This window comes from Dunckerocampus dactyliophorus, chromosome 15 (genome assembly GCF_027744805.1).
Source record: "Dunckerocampus dactyliophorus isolate RoL2022-P2 chromosome 15, RoL_Ddac_1.1, whole genome shotgun sequence".
Classification (NCBI taxonomy): domain Eukaryota; kingdom Metazoa; phylum Chordata; class Actinopteri; order Syngnathiformes; family Syngnathidae; genus Dunckerocampus; species Dunckerocampus dactyliophorus.
The window spans coordinates 9212109-9232429 of NC_072833.1; the positions used below are offsets into that span (position 1 = coordinate 9212109).

General features: G+C 50.0%; 5 protein-coding genes across 9 annotated transcripts; 2 read left to right on the forward strand and 3 right to left on the reverse strand.

Moving 5' to 3' along the window:
* Window positions 1-782: 782 nt before the first annotated feature.
* On the reverse strand, window positions 783-4784 carry LOC129168271 (early growth response protein 4-like). The gene is made up of 2 exons (XM_054753355.1): window positions 1983-4784; window positions 783-1906 (listed from the first exon to the last, which is right to left on the reverse strand). The coding sequence occupies exons 1-2, from the start codon at window positions 2302-2304 to the stop codon at window positions 1008-1010; spliced, it is 1221 nt and encodes a 406-aa protein (XP_054609330.1). The 5' UTR covers window positions 2305-4784; the 3' UTR covers window positions 783-1007.
* Window positions 1235-5218, forward strand: LOC129168267 (steroid 17-alpha-hydroxylase/17,20 lyase). Of its 4 annotated transcripts, XM_054753351.1 has the most exons (9): window positions 1235-2981; window positions 3052-3172; window positions 3252-3390; window positions 3454-3683; window positions 3746-3832; window positions 3910-4104; window positions 4196-4365; window positions 4425-4528; window positions 4575-5218. In XM_054753351.1, exons 1-9 carry the CDS (start codon window positions 2764-2766, stop codon window positions 4844-4846), a joined length of 1536 nt encoding a protein of 511 aa, XP_054609326.1. In that variant the 5' UTR covers window positions 1235-2763; the 3' UTR covers window positions 4847-5218. The 4 variants fall into 4 exon arrangements, with proteins under 4 accessions (XP_054609326.1, XP_054609325.1, XP_054609324.1 ...); XM_054753350.1 differs by having other exon boundaries at window positions 3252-3683; XM_054753349.1 differs by having other exon boundaries at window positions 4196-5218.
* Window positions 4936-7995, reverse strand: LOC129168269 (WW domain binding protein 1-like). Of its 2 annotated transcripts, XM_054753353.1 has the most exons (5): window positions 7829-7995; window positions 6881-7328; window positions 6646-6807; window positions 6377-6581; window positions 4936-6290 (listed from the first exon to the last, which is right to left on the reverse strand). In XM_054753353.1, exons 2-5 carry the CDS (start codon window positions 7023-7025, stop codon window positions 5528-5530), a joined length of 1275 nt encoding a protein of 424 aa, XP_054609328.1. In that variant the 5' UTR covers window positions 7026-7328; window positions 7829-7995; the 3' UTR covers window positions 4936-5527. The 2 variants fall into 2 exon arrangements, with proteins under 2 accessions (XP_054609328.1, XP_054609327.1); XM_054753352.1 differs by having other exon boundaries at window positions 6646-7328.
* A 757-nt stretch (window positions 7996-8752) lies between these two features.
* LOC129167958 (atrial natriuretic peptide receptor 1-like) lies at window positions 8753-13745 on the forward strand. Its single transcript, XM_054752682.1, has 23 exons — window positions 8753-9201; window positions 9344-9455; window positions 9552-9684; window positions 9751-9883; window positions 9950-10054; window positions 10127-10229; window positions 10298-10443; window positions 10513-10585; window positions 10649-10793; window positions 10892-10978; window positions 11039-11182; window positions 11248-11369; window positions 11442-11580; window positions 11699-11747; window positions 11815-11916; window positions 11977-12096; window positions 12171-12264; window positions 12320-12407; window positions 12482-12621; window positions 12702-12854; window positions 12938-13036; window positions 13122-13213; window positions 13279-13745. The coding sequence occupies exons 1-23, from the start codon at window positions 9172-9174 to the stop codon at window positions 13408-13410; spliced, it is 2541 nt and encodes an 846-aa protein (XP_054608657.1). The 5' UTR covers window positions 8753-9171; the 3' UTR covers window positions 13411-13745.
* A 4975-nt stretch (window positions 13746-18720) lies between these two features.
* On the reverse strand, window positions 18721-20047 carry LOC129168388 (zinc finger protein basonuclin-1). The gene is made up of 2 exons (XM_054753610.1): window positions 19746-20047; window positions 18721-19689 (listed from the first exon to the last, which is right to left on the reverse strand). The coding sequence occupies exons 1-2, from the start codon at window positions 20044-20046 to the stop codon at window positions 19265-19267; spliced, it is 726 nt and encodes a 241-aa protein (XP_054609585.1). The 5' UTR covers window position 20047; the 3' UTR covers window positions 18721-19264.
* Between the last annotated feature and the right edge of the window lie 274 nt (window positions 20048-20321).

Sequence of the window (20321 nt, forward strand, 5' to 3'; positions counted from 1 at the left end):
GAATTACATCTATGAAATTTACCGCTGGTAGCCTGACTAACTTCAGCTTTGTTCCCTGAAATTGCATCGCTTCCCTTCATTCATGTGTTTTGGGGGTTTGTGTGTGTTTTTGCTTCAGCATTTCTGGCATGTTTGGACGTTGCTTTTTGTTTGCTCCTTTGGGCCACCATAGGCAGACGTTTAAAAAATAAAATAAATGCCACTCGTGTGGATGGAGATTTTTTTTAACATCGTGGGAAATATGGGTTTTTGAAAATATCCGCGTTCGTGTGGCTATATGGGCGTTACAAAAGTGAGAGAGCCACATTCACGCACACCCATGTATCCCGGGATGCAAATCACAGTGTGCGTCGACGATTACTGTGAAGACGAGGGTGACGTCATCTAGGTCGCTTATCAAATCTTGAATCTTTCGTAACAAAAAGCTTGAATTGGACTGACCTGGAGTATTGACTATTGAACACGTGAGGGCGCCAAACACCCTAAAGCTGTCGTTTTTTTTCTCATTGCTGGGTCAAAGGTTAAGGATTTTTTCGCCAACTGTCCCAGTGTATGACGTCATTGATGTGCTATCTTGTGTTTTGCTTGAATGTTAGCAGTAGTGGTGTCCTTGAGAGTCATGGCACTTCTCACCCTGAATGATGAAACTCAATGATGAAACTTCATTGCCACTAGAACCACATCATGTACAGTGACAGAAGTAACGCAATGCTGCGTTGCCGAGCAACCGCCTCCTGTTGATGATGTGATGGTGATTATGATGAAGCACACTGGAGCTATACTGAAATGTTTTGTTTTTTATTGGAGCATCCTCAAGCAGGGGGCGGGACATTAAACACGTATCCCACAATGCATCAGTGCAAGTCATAAAAAAGTCACATGACAGGTATGACAGCAGGTAGAAACATATAGAAAAATAGAACTTTGGTACAAACATGGACATTGTCACATCATGCAGGAAGTCCTCCACCTCACCAGGAGGCCAAAAACACCTTTGCGTTGCCACGTCAAACCACGGCACTCACAGCCAGTGAGTAGGCAGCCATCATCTGTGCACGGAGTTGCTGTTTAACATGCACGCGGCCGTGTCGCTTCCGCTCGTCGCTGCGTGCAAAACGTTTCCCGCACACGTCGCAGGAGAACGGCTTCTCGCCCGTGTGCGTGCGCATGTGCGTGGTCAGGTGGTCACTGCGGCTGAAGCTCCGTGCGCACACGCTGCACTTGAAGGGCTTCTGTCCCGTGTGGACGCGCACGTGCCTGTTGAGCTCATCCGAACGCGAGAAGCTGCGCTCACAGCCTTCCACGGAGCACGGGAACGCCTTGGCCTTCATGCCGCTCTTGGCGGGAGCTCTCCGTGACACTCGGGTGCGCCCCGGTACATGCACACTACCCAGGTTGATGGTGGGGAAGGCACCCTGCAGGAGGGAGGACAGGAGGTTGGCATCCAGGGTGGAGGGCAGGGGGGAGTTGGCGTGCTGTGCCTCGGTACTGACGCTCCAGTCCTTCATCCAGTCCTCCTCCTGTTTGACCTCGCCTTGGCCACCATCTTGGCTCAGCAGAGCCTCGATAAAATCCGGAGTGCCCAGCGTGGGGAGGGAGCTGTTCCCACTCATTGAGGCCACCCCGCATTTGGCACCGCAGCTGGAGCTCGTCGGCTCGCTCTTAACAGCCACAGGAGGGGGCGTAGCCACAGGTTGGCAGGCGCCGTCCCCCTGGTGCTCCATCTCGCTGCATATTCCCACGATCTCTGTGATCATGTTGAGGATGGCATCCGCGGTGCTGCTCAGGCCTGCCGTCGGCTCAGGCAGGAAGCTGCCACCACAGGCGACGGATGGGGAGAGCGAGTCAGAGTCGCTGAAGTCGGAGAAGAAATCTGAGTCTGAGGCGTCAGTTCCCGGGGAAACAACTGGTGGGGGAGAGTGTGTTAGTGTTATGTAACAGAGCGATGACGTGAACGATGAAGATGCTACGACTGTGCTCACCTGCCAGGTCCGACTCCACACTGTCTGCCCAGGTGCTGCACGCGTCCTCCAAGTCAGACAGGAAGCTGAGGTGGTGCTCGGCAAGCATGGCGGGAATTCCCTCTAAAAGGTCTTCAGGTAGGAATCTGCAACCGGGTTCCGTTGATCCGCTCGCTGGTGCTGAGGATGCCGAGCTCCTCCACTCACTGGCCGTTTTATACTCTCGGTCTCCTTGGCAACGCGAGCGCCTCCTCATTGGTGAAGAGCGGTGTGAGGGATTCCCCCCACCGTGCACGTTGAGGATGCCCAAACATGGCTGACTTCCTGTGGTGACAGCGGGCATCCCCGCTCCATAAAAGGAGCAGTGGGCTTTCCTCACTGCAGCGGCGCATGTGAACCCCACTGCGGATACATGCACTGTGTGTGTGTGTGTGCGTGTGTGTGTGTGAGAGAGCTGTTGTCATGCCAACGCCTGTTTAGATGAACATCTGCATCATGTGCACGCTAAGGACTCCATGGTCTGTGATGCACTGCTGCAGAGATGTTGTTTCCATGGTGACAGACGAGAATGTCCAACATGTCCAACATGCTAACAGCTCGTGTTGCCATGGCAACTCTATGGCTTGTCCAATCATCAACACAATCTGGGCCTGCCTTAAGGTTGCCGTGACAACCTGATAACGGCGAGGTCGGCTGACGCAGATAAACACGGCAACAACAAGCACATGACCTCTGACAAGGTCGCTCCAGGCGTCAGACTTTAAAAGCAGAGCTGCTCCGCCGACATCCCATCATCATAGTCATGTTGGCCTCCATCTTGGTCGGGAGTGTCACTCCGCTCCTTCTTGTGCTGCTCGTCCTCGCTACCCTCACTACCTTGGTTCTGCTGGTGCCAAATAGGCTTCGTCCCGCCGGCAGGGGGACCATCCCTGGCCTGCCACGCCTCCCCATCCTAGGCAGCCTCCCCTGGATAGGAGGCACCATCCCCCCACACCTACTCTTCACGCAACTGGGCCACAGGTGAGAGCTTTGACCTCCGGAAAGACGACTTCACTGGAGTGAGCGCAATTGTTGTGTGTGTGTGTGTCAGGTACGGGCCGCTGTTTGAGCTCTACCTTGGGCCGCACCGCACAGTGGTGGTCAACTCTCACGTCCACGCCAGAGAAGTTCTGCTGCAGCGAGGACGAGACTTTGCAGGCCGTCCCAGCATGGTGACACCACTTCCTGTTTGCCACATTGTATTAATGGTCAAGCGCCACTCTCACTAAGTTTGGGGGCGTGGCTCGGCAGGTGACCACGGACCTGTTGACCAGAGGTGGGAAAGACATCGCCTTCGCTGACTACTCGTTGCTTTGGAAGCTGCACCGACGTTTAGTCCACAATTCCTTGGCTCTGTTTGGAGAAGGAAGCGGTCGCCTGCAGGAAATTGGTAGGAACTCGCTCCCGCCCACTCTTTTACCACGTGACACTCTATTGTTTTACTTCCTGACAGTTATGTCTGAAGTGGAAAGTCTGTGCAAAATATTGTTGTCCTATGGGGGGTGTGGCTTCGACCCATCGGCTGCGGTGAACACGGCCATCACCAACGTGGTGTGCACGCTGGTGTTCAGCACCACCTACCGCCACGGCGACGCCGAGCTGCAGGAGGTGATTCGATACAATGACGGCATCGTGCGCACTATCGCCAGGGGAGGACTTGTGGACATCTTTTCCTGGATGAAGGTAAAACCAGAACCGGAACCAGAACCATTCCCTCACCATCACGGGTGTCTTGTGGCACTCAGGTGTTCCCCAGCTCGTCGCTGAGAGAGCTGCAGGCATGCGTTGCTATGCGAGACCGTCTTCTGGTGCGCAAACTGCAGGAACACAAGGTGACGGACACCAGCAGAGGGCACCAGAGTGCAGCGGCCACATGGCCTCGTGTTCTTAAAGAAAGTGTCGTCGACAGGCGGCGCTGAATGACGGCGAGCCTCGAGACCTCCTCGATGCCTTGCTGAAGGGTCAAAGTTCACCCGGGCCAGAGGGGGAAGCCATCACGGATGACCACGTGTTAATGACTGCGGCAGAGGCCTTTGGCGCTGGCGTGGAGACTACGTCCACCACCCTGCTGTGGATCCTGTCCTACCTGCTGCACCACCCTGAGGTAGGCACTGCACGCCTTACATATGGCGCCCACTGCCTCGGTGACAGTGGGCAGTGCGGTTACCACCTTTTCCCGCCCCACCACCACACAGGTCCAGGAGCGCGTGCAGAAGGAGCTGGACGAGCAGGTGGGCGGCGAGCGGCCAGTGTGTGTGGCGGATCGTGGTCGGCTGCCATACCTGGACAGCGTCATCAACGAGGGAATGCGGATCCGGCCTGTCAGCCCAGTGCTGATCCCACATAGTGCCATGAAGGAAAGCAGGTATGGCAAACGTTTGTGCACCTGCACCTGCCAAAGCTACCATTTGGTTCTGGCCACAGCATTGGTGGGCACGCCATCCGCCATGGGACTCGCGTGTTGGTCAACATGTGGTCCATCCATCATGACCCACACTGCTGGCACCGACCGGACATGTTCGATCCAGGTAACGCTCCTGATCATCGCCCCAAAATACACCCAGTCCTTTCCAGATCGTTTCCTTGACAACCAGGGCCGGCGGGTCACGCCCTCCTGCTTCCTGCCATTTGGGGCGGGACCTCGTATCTGTGTGGGCGAATCACTGGCCAGGCTGGAGCTGTTCCTCTTTCTGTCCTCGATACTCCAGCGAATGAGCTTCATGCTTCCAGACGGGGCTTCCCCTCCTAACCTTCAGGGGCGTCTGGGCGTAGTCTTGCAGCCGCTACCTTATAAGGTTGTTGTCAGGCCCAGGGGTGGCTGGGAAGTTTGCAGTCATGCTAACTAGCCAGTGACGATTGTTGTGTTGCGATGAACAAACCTACACTTCAAGCTAACCACTTGCTAATGTTCTGACATCCATCATTAAACAGAATGTTGTTTGTGTGATCAGTTTATTGAGTAGAACTTCACTTTTAGAACAGGCTGACATCAGAACAATAATTAGCATGGTAAGGTCTTCCCTGCCTTCTTATGACACAATAAAGGGTTATTAGCTTTTGTAAACTGAAGCGCTAAACAAACACAAACACGCAAAGGCATGTGACTAAAGAGCCAACAATAGAAAACAAACAAACAAAAAAATCACTTAAAAGGTTAATCAGTTACTAACAGCACAGGACAAAAGATGTCTTCAAATGGCCAGCTGAAACATTCCTCATGCTGGGGTTAGCTAGCAGTGGGCTAGCATACGGGTGGATTAGCGTTATCTTGATGTTAGTTTTTTATTTTTGAGTTCTGACAAATGGAAATGTTTTGGTGGGTCATAAAAAGTTTTGAAAATGCGAGATTTTAGGCTACAAAGTAAAGTACTGTAGTAACCAGCTAAAGAATAAGAACAGCGGGCCATCGAGCACGATAGAGGGGCAAGGCTTCCCTCTCGGTGATGCTTTCTGTGGACTGGTGGCCATTGAGGACATCTCATAAGAAGGAGGCATTTGGGATCTCAGTGAACCTGTCAATCATCTCGTCATGCCGTCTCCATGACAACCACCACCTCGCCGACTTCCTCGGGGGAATCGCTATGTGTGGCCATGCCTCTGGCGGGGCAGTCTGCACTGTCGTGGAGGTCAGATTGTTTCTCTGGCATTGCATCTTCCTCCCGGCCCTGGTCATCTTCCACCTGGCAGCGGCACACTTCAATCCCGGAGTCACCGGTCAGTCGGCGATGCCGATACTGGCTCTCGTCAGCGTCCACATCATCTTCGTCCTCCGGTTCCGCCTCCTCTTCAGCCTCAAAGACGTCCACGCATGGCGAGAAGAGTGTCTGTTTGGGTGGGAACAACCAGGAAGCGGAGGCGCGTGTGGGCGGGTCGGGCCGGAAGGGAGAGGTGGCCGCCACAGGCTCGATGGTGATGTCGGGGGGTAAGACAGCAGGGGTGGGGCAAGCTGTGTCTTTTGCGTCCGGGTCTTCGAGATGCATACTTGTGGGAATGTCAGCCAGCTCCAAAGTTACACAGACGGTTGCTGGGGGAGATTCGGGTGGTGGCGAAGTGGTGGCAAGAATGGGGGTGGGGAGTGACTGTTGCAGCATGGGAGTTGTGGCATCTAAGCCAGGAGAGGGAGAAGCCTGTGAGGAGGCACTGGCTTCCTGCACCATGATATTGAGAGAGAGGGCTGCTCGCTCACTGGGCGTGGACGCGTGGCTGGTGTCTGTCTCATAGGTCACGGGGACGGAGAGGGAGGAGCTACATGGAGAGGAGGGGCAGCAGGAGTCACAGGAACAGCTGGAACTACAGGAAAAAAGGAAACAATGCATCATCACGAGGATGCGCCGTTTCCATCAACACTGCCATGCCATGCTAGCTTGCCGCCTCACCTGTCATCTGAGCTGAACGAGGAAGGGCCGTCACTGAGGGGGCGGTGCTGCGGCCGTCCGTGCTGCATGAGCAGGTGGGGGTCGGCCGTTCGGGGGGGCTGCGGATAACGCGGCGCCATAAAGACGGAGCTGTAGGGGGGAGGAGGGGTGGAGGGCTGAGCCGCCACTTCCTCGTACGACGGCAGCTTCAGAGACGCCAGGAAACCTGCATGCAAGGCACATGTCAGCACACGCCTTCATGCATGGCCAGAGAGGGGGCAGGGCCTTACTGAGGTCCAGCATGGAGGAGGGGTAGGAGGCAGCACCCCGATAGGCCAGTAGACTGATCTCTTGCTGGCGCCGCTGCTGCTGCGCCCGCAGTTTGGCGCGACGATGGCGGTAGGCACAGCAGCAGCTGAACAGAATTAGGGCGGTCCACAGCAGCCAGAACCCTGCGGATGTCACATGACCTAAACCATCATATGACAGCAGCGCAAGAGTGCAAATGTGGGCGGGGCCACTCACACCACAGTTGATAGTAGTACGTGCAGCAGCCCGTCTCGCCGCAGCAGTGGCCCGTCTCGCACAGGTAACCTCCATTAGCGTTGGCGCCGGGGCAGTAGCGTGGTCTCCCCAGCAGGGGCGGGCTGCCACCAGAGTGGTACTCCATCGCACCCCTGCCCCGCCCACGCTAGCTGCTAGCCACTGAACATGCAGGCTAATCCGTATAGCTACATTTCTGATGTTACTTGATTGACACAAGAATTCTGCCCCCACTGTCACAGTGCTAAGCTAGCTTTTAGCTGCTAACTGCTAGCAGCCTCCAGGTAGAACATGATGATATTTTTACACAACTGACCTCTTAACCTGCTACAGAGGCCAAAATTAAGTTTGACACCTCCGCTAGCAAGCTAACAGGTGAGATCCTGCTGCTGCTAGAGGAGACAAGATGGCGCCTGAGAGGTAATCCCACCTGCAGACAGACAAGACAAAAGTTTACCAATAGACAGCGAAAACATCAGCTTATGTGGTCAGCATCAGATCCAAAAAGGGAAAGTTGTCACCTCCTGTGGTGCCTAGCTAGCTTAGCTCACCTAAGGACACAAGAGCAGACTTGGCAGAAACATTTCGTAAGAATGTCCCTCGTTATCAATAAAGCATCTATCTAAATGACAACAATGACTTGAAGTGGATCAAAACTTCCAATGAAGTCCTTTGTTGTTGTGTTGTACACCTAAGGCCTGAGGGGGGCACCACTTAACGCTGCCTATGACTCGAGCGCCTCCTCAGCCAGAACGTGTTATAACAAGAGGAGGTTCGCAGGTTAGCGGCAAAGATATTCACACTGACTTTTCACTCTGCTTAGTAAACAATGACAGTGCTGCAGCAGGAAAACAAGCCTACGACGACGTGTCTTCCATGACCGCACCATCCTCACAAACACGCACACAAAAGAGGATCAAGAGGTGTTACCGCGCCACCCGTCCATGCTCAGTCTTGGCTTCTGGTTCTTGTTCGGTCCGTCGGCTACCACCAGGGCCCACTCCCTGTGGCTTGAGCCTTCCCCGCCTCCTCTGTGCAATCCTCCACCAGCCCCGCCGCCATCAGCGCCCGTATCGCGTTAAAGGTCGCCGCACGTCGCCATCTGCATCCGCCTTGCTTTCCGGTGCACTTTCAGAATAAAAGCTCTTTGCACGGGGATCACTGGAACTTAATTATATGTGGAACCATTTTACTTAGGAAACGAACAAGCAAACAGCTCATATCCATTCATGTTCTTACTCAGCAGCGTTTGAAATTACCAGTTGAAATTATTTTGAAAAGCAGTAAATTCTACTTTAATTTTAACTTTACAACCATAAACTCGTACAGAAAGTGAGCTAATAATCGAACTGTGATATTTGTTCTTTAACTTCAGTCATTAGGAAAAATTCTCGAGCGATGAAACTGAAAATCAGTGCTGCCTTGGAGGACACTCTGGCGTCTGATTGGCTGACGATGCAGCGCACAGGCGCAGAAGCCTACTCCTCCTAGCAACAAGAGGGAAACATCCAGGAGGGACAAAGTGTGTGTGGCAGGTAGCTGCTGTCTGAGACACACACACAGGGGCGCCACCAGGAAAAAAAAAAATCACATTGTGCCCCCGCCCCGGGCAGCTGTTGTCGCCACACCTCTTGAAATTGTCCCATCTTTTTCCCCCCAATATGGCACCCCTGCACACACACAGTAGTAACACAACAATGTTTGTACTTCCTGCCATATCTACAACTGGGCGGACTGCGACACTGGTGCCAGCTACATTTGCACTGCCCCCCAAGGCTGGGCGAGTGCATCCGGCCTTGATCCACATTCACGGAGAAGGGGTGTGTTCCCTGCTTGCCTTGCTGTTGTCCATCACAAAAATAAGCCTTTCAAAATGTCCAGTATTGGCCTCCTGTCATCGCCCTCTTATTAGACAAAGACACTCTGACATTCTGCTGGATGGATCCCGCCTCCCACGGTTGCATGTGCAACCGTCGTGGCGTTGTGTGTGACTTTAGAGACGACACATGCATGAAACATTTAATGGGTGACACACAACTCAAACTCAAAGCATCTGAAGCTTGGTCGCAGGTGGATGAGATCTGTGCACTTGTACCTAACAAAGTGGCCGATGTGAAGGCGTAATAACAGCGTCCTCCAGTAGAGGGCAGTGTTGGCCCAACAGCTTCGCGTTCAAACGAGGTAAAAGTGGGATTCAGCTGCTCCACACTCAGTCTGGACTCAAACCCTCAGCAGCTGCAGACGCCCGCCGTCCTAGTTCAATCTGGTCCGTCATGAAGAGCAAAGTGTGCTTGGTGATCTGGGTGAGACCTCCATGTTTTCAGTAACAACTTCCGTTAATTATGTTTTTAATAATCAATGACTGCAGCCTAAGAGTCAGTTATTTTACCATAAATAGAAGTAGTTGGTACAATTGTGTGCGTGTGCGTGTGTGTGTGTGTGCAGGTGTGTGTGTGTTGTGTCACGCCTGCGTCCTGCTGGCATGACCTCGATAACAGTGAGTACGACTGTTGGCCTCTGGACCAACCCAATGAGTCTAACATGATCAGCTGCGGAGGTGAGGGTCTTCATGATGTCATCGCAGCATGATGTGTTCTTCTCATATGCCTCCACCCCGGCTGGCTGCTGCCAACGATGGTGTGTTGGCCTGCAGGTCTAGAGATGGCATGGGTGCTGCGGCCTCCGGAGATGGTGAAGAGCGGCGAGGTGTTCAACGTCATCTACTCGGTCTCTGCCCACGACTCCTTTTACAGCTGGGCCGCCGACAACAGCGTCTTCCCTCACAGGTAAGGCCCCAACCCTTTGTCCACTTTGTCCATCGCCGCCAACCGTGCATGTGCACGTATGCTCAGGTCCATCGCCAACGCGGAAGATGCTCGGAGGTTCTGTGAACATCACGAATGTCCCGCCAACTGGAAAGATGCCGACGGTGAAAACTGCTGCATTCATCACGCCAACATCCACTCTTGCCCATTGGGATACATGGTAGGCACGCGCACATACGCACACGCATGCGTCACATGCACGGAAGCTGCTCACAATTGTGTTCAGACGTCAGAGAGCATCTGTGGTCCGTGGATTCCTGACGATGGAAAGATCTTTACTCACACCATCTCCACATCGGGCAAGATGACGCAGACCAACTGGAGCGCCAAGGTAAGCCGAGCGACGCCATGGCCTGCCTGCCAAGCTAAGGTGACGTAGTCAAGGCGTGTCACCGTTCGTTAGGTGGTGCTGCTCCATGCGGGTCTGACCTCGCTCATCGCTCACATCCGAGTGGGTCGCATGCAGGTGGCACTGGAGGCCAAGAGCACTGTGCTGCCCTCTGCAGGTACGCACAGTAACGACACATGGCGTACGCCTTCATGTAAACGCGTGACCGCGCCTCGTCTTTTCCAGTGTGTGGCGACGGAGACTGTCAGGAGGAGGAGCTTTGTTCCACCTGTCCCGCCGACTGCGGCCAATGTCCCATGACCACATCCACCAAACTGGCCATCGGGCTGCCACTCAGCCTGCTGAGCCTCTGCTTTGTCATGACCATCATGGTGAGAGTCGTGTGCCTGCGGTCTGTGGGTCGACGTGCACGTCTGAGCGTGCCTGCTGTGTGTGTTTAGTGGCTGAGGTACCAGAAGCGGCGGCTGCTGTGGGACGAGAGCTGGCTTATCGACTTTGACCTCATCAAACAAGGTTCGAAAGCCAAGTAGGAAGAACGTGGTCATGACACCCATCAATGTATTTTTGTCGCTGCAGATCAGGACGCACGAATGACCATGGGCAGCATGATGAGCGTGGCGGTGGCGCACAGCGACAGCAACGCCAGCTGTGTCACAACCCTCACTTCCTGTGCAGGCCAAACAGGAAGCAGGAAGACAACATTCACCTGCACAGGCATTTAGTACGCTGACCTTTGACCACAAATAAACAAACAGGCACACAAGCAAACAACAAACACACAAAGAAACAAAGAAACAAACCCGCATTGGTGTGTTGCAGTGACGGCAGGATGGTAGCCATCAAGAAGATTAACAGCAAGGCCTTCTCTCTGTCCAAAACCATTAGGCAGGAAGTCAAGCAAGTCAGGTAAGTGTGCGTGTGCCAAGATGGAGGTCCAGGTCCTCCACGCTGACTGTGTGTTTCCAGGGAGTTGGACCACCCCAACCTGTGTAAGTTCATTGGTGGCTGCGTGGAAATGCCAAACGTCGCCATCGTGACCGAGTACTGCCCCAAAGGAAGCCTTAATGATGTCCTTCTTAACGAGGAGATCCCGCTCAACTGGGGCTTCAGGTAACCTCTCTCCTTCCTCTGATGCTTCCACAGGAAGTCACCACACTGCCATGACATTGTTCCAGGTTCTCCTTTGCCACGGACATTGCAAGAGGCATGGCATACCTGCACCAGCACCGCATCTGTCATGGCCGCCTCAAGTCTGTCAACTGTGTCCTGGACGACCGCTGGGTGTGCAAGATCACCGGTGAGCGCCCACACCTGCGTTCAGCTCGCCCAGCTAGCCACCTTCTGACCCGCTCGTGCCCTCTGTTGCCAGATTACGGGCTGAAGATGTATCGCAGAGAGGAAGGGGCGGAGCCTCTCTCCACCTATCGCCAGAGGCTCCAGGAAGTGTACATGCCTCCTGAGTTTCCTGATGTCAACGTGGAGCCCACCTTGGCTGGAGACGTATTCAGGTAATTGGTCATGTGCACCCACACACACCAATTATTGTCAGCTTATGTACTGTACATTTAAAAGAGCTGTCTGTGTGTGTGTGTGTGTGTGTGTGTGTGTGTGTGTGTGTCTGTGCAGTTACTCCATTATCCTGCTGGAGATCGCCACACGCAGCGACCCTGTGCCTGTAAGTGTGCATGTGACTCCAGCATACAGTGGGCGTCACTAAAGTTGCCCACAACCCTCCCACCCAGGTGGACGAATCCAGTCTTGAGGGTTCGTGGTGTCCACCTCTGCCTGAGCTCATCTCCAGCAAATCCGACAACACCTGTCCATGTCCTGCCGACTACGTGGAGGTGAGATGCTTGCGCTGCGATGGGTTTTAGCATTAGCTGCTAACACACGTCTTCACACAGCTCATCCGGCGATGTGGCTCTCACAATCCCGCTCAGCGACCCACCTTTGAACAAATCAGAAAGTTTGTCTACCGCATCAACCCCGTCAAAGTCAGCCCGGTGGACATGATGATGAACCTGGTAACACCGACCCCTTTCGCCCTTGACACCTCAGCATGTGCACTGACACCCCGTGCACATGCACTGCATTTCAGATGGAGAAGTACAGCAAACATCTGGAAGTGCTGGTGGCTGAACGAACACAAGATCTGATGCACGAGAAGCAGAAGACTGACAGACTGCTCTACAGTAAGAAACACACACTCACACACGTGGTTATCTGCCGTGTAATCTGCGTATGCAGGTATGCTTCCCCGCCAGGTGGCGGATGACCTTCGTCAAGGAAAGCCATCGCAGGCTCAGAGCTATGTCAGCGCCACAGTCTTCTTTAGGTAGGACGGACAGCATGTAAGTGCATGCTGGAGGTGGGCTGACGGCGTGTGCGTGTGCGTGTGTACGTGCACAGTGACATTGTGGGCTTCACACAGCTGTCCAGTAGCAGCACTCCATACCAGGTGGTGGACTTCCTCAACAAACTCTACACCACCTTTGATGATATAATTGACAACTACGACGTTTACAAGGTGGAAACCATCGGCGACGCTTGTGAGTGACACACACATGCACAAACCCGAGCTGGTACATATATTTTTTGTGTGCGCGTGTGTGTGTGTGTGTGTGTGGAGACATGGTGGTGTCTGGCGTCCCGCAAGAGAACGGTATCCTTCACGCCGCCGAGATTGCCAGCATGGCCTTGGACTTGGTGGGCGTGTGTCGCACCTTCAACATTCCTCACAAGCCCAACACACAACTCCAGATTCGAGCCGGGATCCACGCGGGTACGCTGGCATGTGCACATGCACTGACAGCCTGCGCATTGACGTGCGTGTGTGTGTGTGTGTGTGTGTGTGTGGGTACTCAGGTCCTGTGGTGGCGGGGGTGGTGGGCACTAAGATGCCTCGCTACTGTCTTTTTGGTGACACGGTCAACACGGCATCTCGGATGGAGTCAACCAGCCTTGGTAGCGTATCAATGGCCACATGGTCATGGACCTTTGTGCTCGGCCCTCGCCATGCGTGACCAAGTGTGTTGTGTTGTTGTCGCAGCGCTGAAGATCCAGTGTAGTGTTACCGTCTTTTATCTGCTGGAGGAGATTGGCGGCTACGCGCTGACTTGCCGAGGAACGCTGCAGGTCAAGGTACGTTCTGTCATGTCTGCCGCTCAGGTTTGGAGGTCTGCTAATGGCGAGCATCTCCCTGTCAGGGGAAAGGTGACATGGTAACTTACTGGCTGGAGGGGAAGACATCTGACAACAAGCCGGCTAAAAGTGTCACTGTGGAGACGTCCAAAGAGCTGGCTTTGTCGCTGCCGGGCACGCTCGAACACAGCCTTTGAGCCAACGCCGCCTCCTGTTGTTGAATTCTTAGCTGTTAGCAGTGACCCTTGGCATAGCATGCTAACACTGAATGCATGTTCACACACAAGCGCCCTTGAATGGTACCCTCGACCAGACTTTGAGGGCGCCAAGATGGCTGACAGATTGTCCTCTTCATCACCGTCATGTCTGTTCTTGTTCTTGAGCATTTTGTAATGATGATAATAATAATAATAATAATCATCATGACTGTCCTTCCAGTTTGTAGAACAATAAACATTGTTTTAATTTTCTTCATTTTAAACACTGTTTAGACCATGTGTGAGTGCGTGTCTATGCGCCGCAACGAGCACATGCAAAGCAGCTTTTTAATTAAGTCTAAGTGTGTGTGTGTGTGTGTCAAGTGGGCATTCTCTCTCCTCTAAAGCTCGCTCGCCCTCTCACTCATTCTATAAAGCATTTACACATCTGAGATACATGTGCACTAACGCTTCAAAGCAACACTTAGCTCGTATGTGTGTGTGTCACATGGTTTAGTTACAGAATACATCAGAGGACACCCAACAAAGCTCTGTGTTTCCATGGCCTGTTCGCTTGCAATTCTTTGTTCACCTTCAACGCTTTCACAAAAGACGACCGTATCATGTGATTCCCTGTTTGTGTGTAATGCACACGCCAGCGTACACATTCTCACAAGCTAGTCCAGGATGACCAGATTACAGTTTGTCCCAGGGAATGTGAGTTGGGTCACCACAGTTCTAACACATTTATTTAAGTTACAACTCCAAACAAAGAGGGAGTAGCTATTTTGATTAAGGGGGGCGGGGGGACTGTTACATTTCACAACTATATTGATGATACAGAAGGCAGATATATAACAATTAACATATCTGTCAACAGTGTAAACTTTTGCATCACCAACATATAACATGTTAATGACCCTTCTTTTTTTCTCCCACACCTTTTCTTCTCTCTGCACACTCACATTCAAGCTTGATCTTGGGAGGGGACCTCAATTTAGTATTAAATCCAGGCATAGACAGGTCCAGCTTGACTGGGCGACATCGTGAGTTTCAATCAACAGGTGTCCTCAAGAAATACATGAGTGATTTTGGTGTTTGTGGTGCTTTGCACTCTTTATCAACTTACCTAAATGAAGGAAAATACAAGGCCTGGGCACACATACTATACAGCAGGGGTCCCCAACCACCGGGCCGGGGCCCAGTACTGGAAACCTTTCAGGCGCAATGATAAAAAAAAAATACACTTTTGTAAATAACTAAATACAATTTTAAGTAAATGCACATCAATTTTGGAAATATGGGCCATTATTTTATGTAAAAAAATAATATAGTTTTAAGTTTTTGCATGTTTATGTTGTTTGTTGCGAGTGTCCCACTTTGTTTGACAGTCCTTGAACGCACCATTGTACGTGCGCTAACCTTCTCCCACTCTGCACAGAACTATACTGTATTTTTATCATTTTTTTTTTCATTTCATGTTTGCTCCCGAATGCTGATACTCTGTGGGAATGCATAAAGGTAAAGTTTGATGACGTTATTGAGTGCTAATGTGTATATTTGTTGTGTGCACAGCTTCCAGTTAATTCATGCTAGGCTAGCACACTGCCTGTTAGCACACACATCAAGCAGCGCGCTATACACGTAATCTTCTCCCTGAAGAACAAACTCCAAGCTTATAGTGGTGGATGGTGGGTCTGTATTCACTTTGTGCTTTTCATTTGATGTTGTTCCTGTCGTAGTTTGACACAATAAATACTAAATGAGATAAATTACATTGCTATTCGACCCCCACCACCACCCACCCGGTCCGCGGAGACTTGTAGGAACACGAGCCGGGCCGTGGGTCAAAAACGTTGTGGACCACTGCTATACAGTACAGGAGGTTCTTGTTCAATATCCTCCGCGCTGATTGGCTCACCCTCATGTAGCGTCGACCCACAGGTTGTGTCTCTCACACGTGCTTCCACAGCGGAACGTATCTCTGCTCTTGTGAGAACTTCTATGTAAACTCCACACCGGCTTCTAAACGTGTTTACAGTATGTCTAATTTCTATTACAATACAATATTCTGTTTACTATATTTGGTTATATGAGTGTAAAGGTAATTATGGGGTGTTATTTCATGTCTACAGGGCTCTAGTGATGTGAAAAAAAACATATTTAGAAGGTTTTAAACAGGTTTTCTATGCTCCAAGTACAAAAATATTCCATTTATTAACATTGATTCATATAGCACGGGAATTAATTTATCACAATCAGGTCTGGAAGCAATTAACAGTGATAAACTGGGGATTACTGTATTATTTTTCTTAGAAAATTCACATTCCTCACTTCACAAATCAATCTCACTCATCCACAAATTTAGCACCTTCTCAGACAACTACTCCATTAACTGGTCCACGTCCACAGTGCTACCCATTCATTTTGAGCACCTCGTCTATACCACTGTGTTCAGGAGACATAAATCGGTGCCGGTACGCAACGTTTCCCATGAATAACTGTTAATTTACCATTTCAATATATTTTTTTTTCAATTTATATATTGAGAGATAATATTATCTCTCGATATATAATCTTTTTTTTAATCAACTTTATTGGAAGACATTTCACAGATGGCAGCACAGCAGTGAAATTGAAAAACTACTTGACTACCAGAGTTGCATTTTTCCCCGTTTTTTTTTCCCCTCCCCACAAGTACACCCCACACACAAGGACATTACAAATTGTGTATCTGATCACAGAAGTGAAAAGAGTACATCGCAAGTCTGCCAACAAAATAATAATAGCAAGGTGACAAAAGCAGGGACTGTTTGCATACTTGTAGTTGCACAAAACAAAGCCAAAAAAGGCTCCGGGGAGATATCAGATCTATATGCTATATTATGTGTACTGTATTAAAGATTTCTGACCAAAATGTGGCAAGTTTGGGACAAAATAAAAACATGTGAGAATGGTCGGCTGGAGATTGTTTACACCTGTTATACAGTCATAATCAGTCATATGAGGGTAGATCCGAGACTATTTTAAATTGGGGTAATGAATTTTGTGCACCAGTTTCCACTGCAGCAAACCATGTCTTGCACAAACTGAGGAAGAGCAAACCAACCACAGTACTAGTTGCCAGTAATCATCAGGAAATATGGTTACTAGTTCCTGCTCCCAAGACTCCTTGGGGGCGGATGGCGGGCCATCAGTCATTGTATTAATAAAGCCATAAATAATAGACATGTCTGTTCGGTATCAAGGGCTGGTAATGAGTCAGTTTCTATGGGTGGGACAAGAAAATTTGGGGCTTTGAGTACAAATAAAGTTGCTTATTTAAAAAAAAAAAGTGCGAGTTGAGCAAATGAAATTTATCTGCGAGCTCAGAAAAAGACATGAGTCCCATGATTGTAGAGGTTTTTGAGTTTAGTTATGCCTTTGTCAAACCACCTCCGAAAGGTTGAATCGGTGCGTGAGGGCAGAAACAGATTATTGTTAATAGGGTAGAGGTCTGAGGCCCTGTGAAGGCCCAGGCTCTTCCTAACTGGAATCCAAATTTTGACCTTGTTGGATACCACAGGGCTGGAGGTAAAGGTAGACTGCTTCATCCACTGCTTTGTTAATCCAGCACAAAAGTTTGTGTTTGTACTATTCCAAGACCAATAGTAGTGTAAGATTGAGCAACGGCAGTCCACCTTGAGACAGTCACACAACACCCAACAACTCATCCACCGCCAGAGTTTTGCAACTGACATTTTGACTACCTCGGATACCTCAGCCTCTGTGACGGACATGTCTGCGTTCATATCCTCAGACTATGCTTCCTCTGCAGAAGATGTCAGTGGGACTGACATGACTGGGACCTAAAGAAAAGTGTTGTCATCCTGATAATGTAGAAAGATCATAGTGGTATTGTGTGGTACATTCACCTGACCTCCACCAAAAAGTAGTAAGATTTTTAAATACAAAACATAAAACAGTCAAATCTCTTTCTCCCACCATTGTGCTAGGCAGCCACCCACAATCCCCTCCCCACATACATCAAGCAGCAACAATGAACACACTAGCCAGTGTGAGGAAACACTAACAAAACCACACGACAGAACACCACAGCACCACCTGCAGGATATGGACAAGCACTGCCACAAAACCACAAAAAAAAGTATGTCATTGTGCATACATTTTATTCAGTGGGTCACAGCTTCATAAGGCACAAGACAGACAGTAAAAAAAAAACAAAAAACCAAATAACGTTATAATAATATAACTTTACAGTAGCAAATTACGGCCAGTAAGAAAACAATTAAGGGTCCATTTTGGAACTGGAGACACTTACGTTAAATTCATTTTAAGACATTTAGATGACTTATTAAAAATGGCAGTGCTTGCACATGCCACGTTTTCAAACATTCAGCTCACTTTATGAAATACAAAAATGTTAAAGTGCATGTAGGGAAAAATGCATCTAAAAAAAAACAATGTTACGATGCAGGTACAAAAAGATAAATGGTGGTTGGTTAGAAACAGGAACAATATCACTGCAAAGAACCTACAACAAGCACAAGAACAATATTGGATATTTGAGAGGTCTAGGTCTAGTGTTTTTCAAAGTGGACCGGTCTAATATGGACTAGGTGCTAAAAAATGTTTAATGTACCTTTAATGGATTTTCACAAATAAAATACAGTAGTGGGTGTCAGGTAATGGCATGTCTTACCTACAGCTAAAATGCGAAGTGTTCCAAAAAAAACAACCTCGCACTGCTCATTATGTCAGTTCCAACTTAAATATCCCCTTAAGTGCCGAATCGGAAGCCAACTTCAGCGTCGTAACAACATGACTTATTTTAGAAAAAGGAGCTAATTAGTAGCGCAGAGGCTCCACGCAACACATGAGCTGCTAGCAAAGAAAGAATGTGAGAAGCCAGTTTACGTCTGGTACACACCTGCGCTCATGAATCACACACCAGACTGCAGGTGTGTGTCCTCCGATGGCCCTCAAGGCACTGATTGATTGATAGAACCTTGATGAAAGATGATGAAAACGTGATTTAATGTCGTTAGACTATGATGTTTTTACCTGGTCGACTCCAGCGCGGAACAACCACGACACGAAAAAACTGGCCAGGTTCCAGCCAAACACTTCCCGCCAACATGCAACACAGAAGCCATGGAACCAATGAGGGCGCATTGTTCTTTAGGGTTGAGCGATACCGCAAATGTATCCATATCGATCTGATACGAAGTGAATACATGACCGATACACATACTGATACCAATACGTTTTAGTACTTCAAACCTGGAAGTTTGCCTTTAATTTGTTGACCATAAAATAAAACACAGGACAAAGGTTTTAATTATTTTATCAACACACAATCGTGAACAATTTAACAATGTATAAATACAACACCATAAGACAATGTGACAATATTATATAAAATCATAAAATTATTCATTTTTCTTATATACAGTTGTTTGAGCAAAAATAAAGTCAATAGTGCAAAATAAGTAAAGAAACGCAAAAGATATTATTGGCTCTCATTCAAATCCTTCAACGCCCTCTGGTGTCCAACAACTTCTTCCCTGAGTTTGTAACATTAAATACAGTAAATATAACAATATCAACGATGTAAATATCAACAGCACAACAAAAAACACATATTTGTGAAAATAAACATAAAAGAGTACTGAAAACAATGATCTCATCAAGCTAGTATCGATCTGACTGATATTTGCAGCTACCCGTCCGCCAGTTGACAGTAAGAGGGTAAAAGCAAGCCGGTAAATATGCACATGCTGTAATAGATACAATTGTCCAATAGTGGGCGCCAAATACATCGTTTACGTCACAAGTACAGTACAGTAAACGTTTATTGAAATGTTCGACACTCGACTTTCAGGGGCATGCTAGACTTTCTGGATTTCTTCTTGGGCATGCTGTCACGTGACTCACAAAGCCGCTGCTGATTGGGTGGCAGGCTGGTGCGAGCTTCGGCAACTGTGCTGTCACGTGGGGACGAGTGGCAGACTGTCACGGCGATGGGCGAGTTACCGAGGGAGGGAGCTACACAGGCAGGTGAACCCACCATTGAGGCTTGCTGGGACCTGGGCCTGGAGTTGTGCGCAGTGTGCGTGTCTCGGACATCTTTGGTGCTGCCGCGGTGAAGACGTGGGTTGGGGTTAGCGCTGTGTCGATTTCGACTGCGCAGCGAGCTGAAGACCATTGTGCAGCCCGCCACCGTGCAGCCATGTTTGATCTTCAGATGGACAGCGTTGTAGTGGATCTTCAATGTACCTGAGTGGACGGGACAAGTGAAGCTCGCAGCATTACAGACAACGCATCATTCCTACCTTTGTCATAGAAGCTTTTTCCGCAGACGCCACACAAGACCCGCCCCTTAGGAACGGGATGGCAGGAGGAGGGTGGTGCAGGACGATCCCGAAAGGCTGAGGAGAAGGACGGCAGAGGGCGCACAGACAACGAGGAAGTTTTGCAGCGATTCCGTGAAGAAGAGTTAGAGGGTAGAACAAATGAAGAGACGTTCTCTTGCACAGTCTCGCTCCTCAGAAGGTCACACTCAGGATCTCGTGTGTCCCAGCCCCACTTGACCCTGCCCACCTGCTCCTGAGAGGACAAAAGCATCATCAGCATCGTTATTCATGGAGTCAGGCGGTAACACGGTTTTAGTCACCATGGTGGAAGGGCGGAGCCAGTGAAGTGAGGAGCCTTCCTCCCCCAGCCCCTCATGTCGTTCGGTGCAGGAGGGGTGATGGACAGCTGCCATGAACTCAACGACGGGTCGCGTCTCGCCAAAGCGGAGGAACTCTTTGAGGAGGAGCGTCTCCTCTTCTGGGCTCACCATCGCCCAACGCTCCAGTGCCTTCCCGTCGGCTTGCTGTTGATACAGAAAGTTCTGGAGTGGTTCT

Excerpts from the sequence above, each read along its gene's own strand:
- LOC129168271 (XM_054753355.1), bottom strand. The coding sequence starts at position 2,304 with ATGCCCGCTGTCACCACAGGAAGTCAGCCATGTTTGGGCATCCTCAAC. Across the intron at positions 1,907-1,982 it reads TGTGGAGTCGGACCTGGCAG|TTGTTTCCCCGGGAACTGAC; the intron begins GTGAGCACAGTC and ends CTCCCCCACCAG.
- LOC129168267 (XM_054753348.1), top strand. The coding sequence starts at position 2,764 with ATGTTGGCCTCCATCTTGGTCGGGAGTGTCACTCCGCTCCTTCTTGTG. Across the intron at positions 2,982-3,051 it reads TTCACGCAACTGGGCCACAG|GTACGGGCCGCTGTTTGAGC; the intron begins GTGAGAGCTTTG and ends TGTGTGTGTCAG. Across the intron at positions 4,105-4,195 it reads ACCTGCTGCACCACCCTGAG|GTCCAGGAGCGCGTGCAGAA; the intron begins GTAGGCACTGCA and ends ACCACCACACAG.
- LOC129168269 (XM_054753352.1), bottom strand. The coding sequence starts at position 6,955 with ATGGAGGTTACCTGTGCGAGACGGGCCACTGCTGCGGCGAGACGGGCT. Across the intron at positions 6,582-6,645 it reads CTCCTCCATGCTGGACCTCA|GTTTCCTGGCGTCTCTGAAG; the intron begins GTAAGGCCCTGC and ends CCTTGCATGCAG. Across the intron at positions 6,291-6,376 it reads TCGTTCAGCTCAGATGACAG|TTCCAGCTGTTCCTGTGACT; the intron begins GTGAGGCGGCAA and ends TTTTTCCTGTAG.
- LOC129167958 (XM_054752682.1), top strand. The coding sequence starts at position 9,172 with ATGAAGAGCAAAGTGTGCTTGGTGATCTGG. Across the intron at positions 11,183-11,247 it reads CCGCTCAACTGGGGCTTCAG|GTTCTCCTTTGCCACGGACA; the intron begins GTAACCTCTCTC and ends ACATTGTTCCAG. Across the intron at positions 11,370-11,441 it reads CTGGGTGTGCAAGATCACCG|ATTACGGGCTGAAGATGTAT; the intron begins GTGAGCGCCCAC and ends CTCTGTTGCCAG.
- LOC129168388 (XM_054753610.1), bottom strand. The coding sequence starts at position 20,046 with ATGCTGATGATGCTTTTGTCCTCTCAGGAGCAGGTGGGCAGGGTCAAG. Across the intron at positions 19,690-19,745 it reads AAAAAGCTTCTATGACAAAG|GTACATTGAAGATCCACTAC; the intron begins GTAGGAATGATG and ends CCGTCCACTCAG.